Source organism: Nicotiana attenuata, chromosome 8 (genome assembly GCF_001879085.1).
Source record: "Nicotiana attenuata strain UT chromosome 8, NIATTr2, whole genome shotgun sequence".
Classification (NCBI taxonomy): domain Eukaryota; kingdom Viridiplantae; phylum Streptophyta; class Magnoliopsida; order Solanales; family Solanaceae; genus Nicotiana; species Nicotiana attenuata.
The window spans coordinates 8,052,112-8,057,610 of NC_031996.1; the positions used below are offsets into that span (position 1 = coordinate 8,052,112).

A 5,499-nucleotide genomic window follows, 5' to 3' on the forward strand; every position below is an offset into this window, starting at 1 on the left:
CTAGCTTATTTTGGTGTGAGCTTTTTCTACGTCTGAAAGCAACTAGTAGCCACATTGTCGGTCTTGACCACGATCCTCGATCGGAGCAAATAATGTCGCCATGTACGAAGGCAATGCACAGTGGCAGTCATTTCCTTCTCTTGCATCGTGTAACGTTGCTCCGTCTCATTTAACTTGCGGATCTCAAATGCTATAGGATGCTTATCCTGCACCAGGACACCCCCAATGGAACAGTCTGAGGCATCTGTGTGCACCTCAAATGTCTTGGCAAAGTCAGGTAATGCCAAGACTGGCTCCTCTGTTACAGCTGCCTTGAGGCCTTCAAACGCCTTTTGGCAGTGCTCCATCCAAACCCATGGCTTGTTCTTCTTTAGCAACTCAGTCAATGGTGTGGCCTTTGCTGTGTAGCCACTGATGAACCGACGATAGTAGTTAACAGGCCAAGGAAGGATCTCAAATCGGTTACCTTTTTAGGTGCCTCCCACTCCTGGATAGAACTACCTTAGCCTCGTCCATATGTAGCTCGCCGTTGCTAATAACATGGCCTAAGAAGTGCACCTTTGATTGTGCAAACTCACATTTCACCCTCTTGATGTATAGCTCATTCTCTCGCAAGACTTTGAAAACCTTCCTTAAGTGCTCCATGTGCTCCTCCAAGGTGTCGCTATAGATGACTATGTCGTCTAGGTAGACTACCACGAACTGATCAAGTTAGGGATCAAAAATCTTCTTCATAAGGGAGCAAAATGTGGTTGGTGCATTGGTTAAGCCGAAGGGCATCACCAAGCACTCAAAGGCTCCATATCTCGTCACACATGTTGTCTTTGGCTCATCCCCTTCTGCAATGAGAACTTGGTAGTAGACCTTGCGAAGATCCACCTTGGTAAAGTTCTTGGCTTGCCCAAGTCTATCAAACAAGTCAACAATGAGCAGGATTGGGTACTTATTCTTCATTGTGACTTTATTAAGTGCTCGGTAGTCTATGCACAAGCGTAGCGATCCATGCTTCTTCTTCTGGAATAGTACTGGTGCGCCGAAAGGTGCCTTTGATGGGAGAATGTGACCAGTATCTAGCAGCTCTTTCAATTGTTTCTTGAGCTCCTCTAGCTCGGGAGGTGCCATACGATATGGGGAAAATGCGGGTGGCTTAGCCCCTAGCTCCAACTCAATCTTGTGATCCACCTCTCGCCCAGGCGGCAAGTGCATAGGCAACTCCTCGGGCATGACATCTTTGTTTTCCTCAAGCAACTCCTCTATGAAAGGTAGCAGTGTCTCTTGAAAACTCTTGTCTTCCTCTAGACTTGCAATAGTTTCCACGAACGTCGGCTCCCCCTTCTTGATCCCCTTGACAACCTGCATAGCTGAGAGTTGTACTTGGATCTGTCTATGTGGCATAGTCACTGTAGGTACCATGCAAGCTCCTTCTCGCTCCATAACCAAGAGACATTGGAGGTAGGGGTTGATCAAAGTATGGCAATGTGTAAAGAACTCTTGCCCCAGTATGATGTCAAAGATATCCATAGCGGTTACGGTAAAGTTTGTCATACCTTTCCAATTTCCCAATTTGACACCAACTCTATTAGCTACCCCGCTAGCATTTTGTAGCTCGACATTCACGGTCGTGACGCGAGAGTTGGTTGGAGCAAGCTTCAATCCTAGTCTCTTTGTGGCAGACTCAGTCACGAAATTATGAGTTGCTCTAGTATCCACCGTTGCACGAGCGGGCTTGTTATTGATGGTGAGATCCATGTATTTATTGCCATTCTCGGTAGGTTGGATAGCTTGCTTCGTGACAGCACCACATAATTCAATCATACCCAACTGTGCAGTTCCCAAACTTTTTCCGTGCAACTGCTCCTTCCGTTCACGGACCGTGGCACTGAGGCTCTTTAGGTCGGGACAATTCTTGAAGCCATGCAGCCCTTCGCATTTGTAGCATCCCTTCTTCTCAGCCTGTGCCTTCTTCTCAGCGTAGCCCTGATGGCCATTTGACTTTCTGTAATCTTGAGTCTTGGGGTATTGTTTTTGTATCTCCTTGACCTTGCCACGGTATCCCCCACCTTTGACATTGTTAACCTTTGACTCCTTGCCTTTGCCCTTGTCGTGCTTGTCATGCCTGAAATCCATCAATGTTTTGGCCTCCACTATGGCTTGGTCTATATCCGCGACTTGCCGGCGTTGCAACTCCTGTTTGGCCCTATTTTGCAACCCATCCATGAAGTGGAACAGCAAGTCATCATTGGTTAGGCTAGGAATTTGAAGCATAAGGGTAGTGAACTGCTTGACATAGTCACATATGCTCCTTGTTTGCTTCAACTCCCTAAATTTGCGCCTTGCTTCGTACAAGACATTGTTTGGAAAGAACTATCACTTGAACTCAGTTTTGAACTGATCCCACGTGCTAATAGTACATAGACCTTTATCCACGTCGGCCATCTTCCTTTTCCACCATAGCATGGCAGTCTCTAAGAGGTACAACACGACAGTGTTGATCTTGGCCTCGTCGTCCCTCACTTTTCTGTGCCATAAGTAGTTCTCCAAGTGCCAAAGGAAATTTTCCACTTCTTGTGCATCACGAACACCTTTGAACACCGGGGGTTTGGGAGCCTCAATCTTGGCCTCCCTCATCACCACAACATTGCTGGCTGCCTCGGTCACACCAGCATCGACATGCTCCTCGAGTGACTCTATCTTTGCCTTCATAGTCATCAATAGTACTCAAAGCCTCCATGAGTCTGCACTCTAAGGCAGTGATGGTTTGCCTTAGTTCCATCTTGGATTGAGTAAGTCCCTCCAAGTCATTTTGGATACTCTCAATCTCTTCAAGAGTGTGCCCCTCAAGAACACTAAGGGTGCCTTTCACCTTCCCCAAGCGCTGGCCAAAGATCCACGACGTCCATCCCCGCATTCATCTTCATCACCCACTCTTTACCGAGCGAGACGTCCTCGGGTAGGACCTACACTTGATCCTCGCTCGGCTCAGTGGCAGATGGTTCTTAGGATGTAAGCCCTTCGTTTGACACAACTTCAGGTGGCACCTCCTGGCTCTTGTTGGTGGCATTCCTCTTCTTGTTACGGCCCTTCTTGCCAGCAGTATCCTGGATGACGTTCGCTTGGGTGTTGGCAGTGTTAATTTCTCCGTCGTTTGCCATTCCCTTAGTTGCAACCTTCGCTCTGATACTACAATGTCACGTCCTTAGTCGTTAACTAAGTACACGTACGGAACTTGCATGATCTTGCACAACTTGCTCACGTTCTTGCTATGCCAAGTCAGCTTTACTACACTCAAGATCGCTAAGAGAATGGTAGAAAGAACACAAGAGAATTGTTAAGGGAGGCTTTATATTAGAGAGAACTATAATTGTTTGCTTGGTGAATTACAAATGAATGGCCCCCTTTATATACTAGTCTCATAGGGGCTAGTGTGTAAATATTAATTGTTACACAAGTCCCTTCTCTAAAATTTTCTACAGAGTTAGAATCTTCTAAGGACTTTCCTAGCAAATCTATAGGGATCTAGGATCTTCCTGAGAAAATGTCCATACTTCTCTAGAATCTTCTCACAAATGCTAGCCTTCCTCCTATGTAAGTTTCCACATGGCATTAATATATGCAAAAATGATGCCTATGTGGCGTGATGACATGGGCGGGTCATCATAAATTTCTAGATAATACATAGGTCATTTATAACTTCACCAAAATCTCTCGCTTTATGAAAATATGATCATGGTAATAACTAATAAGCAATAAATCGGAGATCACTTAGGCGATCATAAATAAAACATGGTCGATTTTAGATAAATCATATGCAATCTATGAGAGTAGGAGAAATGAAGAAATATTTATGATTGAATTCAAGAAGTGTTACTAAGGTATTATATGACAGAAAATCCTATACCGTTATATGTTTCTAATTGTTGGACTCCTAAAATTCGAACACACCCATAAGATGAGTATTGTAGAGGTACGAATGTGCAACATACAAGAGATTAGAAATGACCACTTTTGCAAGAAAGTTGCAATGGTTTGTGTATACGGTCAAAATCAGGTATGCCCGATTTCGTGGGCTCGAGGGTAATTTCGAGGACAAGATCGACATAGATCAGGCGTGAGCCCGATGGCAGAGTGCAAGCTTCGAAGATCGAAGTGCTCGATGAACACCGAGGCCAAATGTGACCGACCTCGAGATAATACCGTTATGGTTTCATAATAGAAAGAGCGAGATTTCCCTGGTGGCCCTAAGATCACGACGTAAATTCCGAAACGTATTTGTACTAGGCGGTTAGACAACTATATAATAAGATTCCCTGCCACTATTAGAATGGTACTTTATTTTGGATTCCCCCTACTATATAAAGGGGACTCCAATCATTTGTAACGCATCACTCAATCATTGGCAAAAGAATATACGCTCTTACTTTCTTCCTCATTACTCATCAGAATTGTCTCTTAACTTTATTGTCCTTACTTTACTGTTCTTATCGACTTAGCTCGAGGCCATCATAGCTCAAGGTCAAGACTTGCTGAAGCACTGATTTGATTCAACTTACTTCTTTAATTTATACGTTTGGTTTCTTGGTTATCAATTAGTATTGGACTAAATCATGTATCTTTAAGACCACAAAAGAAGTTTAATTGTTACTCGGATTTTAGGGTAAACAGTTTGGCGCCTGCCGTGGGGCTAAAGATAATAGCGATTATTTCAGTACTGATTCTGATAACACACGTTATTTTCACACTTGTTCTTGTCAAGAAATTTTGTTCTCAGGTTAAAACATGTCAAACTCATAAAACGCATCCGTACATGGCGATGATGGTCTCGAATTTCACGGGGAAAATAACAATAGAGTTGCTCCTGGAGCCGGTGTACCACCGATTAACCCTAGGGAAGTGCCGATTGTAGAATCGGTCGACGTCAGTTCACATATTACTTTGAATGCGGACTTAGGCATAGACCCCGGAGGTAGTGTACGCAGGGATGTCCGATCTGGCGGTCAAGGAACACAGGGTATATGATAAGTTATGGAACTTTGAGTTTTGATGATTTGCCAAACAGTCTTGAGGAACCAGCTGTGATCAGCTCCTTAGGTTCGGTTCTCATGGGGAATATGGCTGATTTGTAGGGGGAACAATATGGAGATCTGGTTCTTAGGGGGAATATCTATTCTAAGTTTGTCGTCATCAAAAAGGGGGAAATTGATAGGTTACAAGTACCTTGGGCACAGTACTTTACTTTATGTTTTGATGATCTAACAAACTTACCATCCAGAACCAGATGAGGAACCTGTTACGCATTTACAAGACCTTGAGATCACAAAGTTCTAGGTTGGGATCCAGTGTGGGATATAACTCAACTCTTCAGAGTGGAAGGAACAGCTGAGGTAACAGGTCCCTACCAGTTCCCCAGGAGATTGTATGAAGTTAACTCTCCAGCAGGAAAGTCGCTGCCTGCACACGCTACTGCACAGGAACAACGCAGCAGTCAACTTTCTGTTGAAG

The 5,499-nt window shown here is 44.4% G+C and overlaps 1 protein-coding gene across 1 annotated transcript; it reads right to left on the minus strand.

Annotated features, from left to right (window-relative positions):
* Positions 712-2,703, minus strand: LOC109231463. Its single transcript, XM_019397124.1, has 2 exons — positions 2,418-2,703; positions 712-2,336 (listed from the first exon to the last, which is right to left on the minus strand). The coding sequence occupies exons 1-2, from the start codon at positions 2,701-2,703 to the stop codon at positions 712-714; spliced, it is 1,911 nt and encodes a 636-aa protein (XP_019252669.1).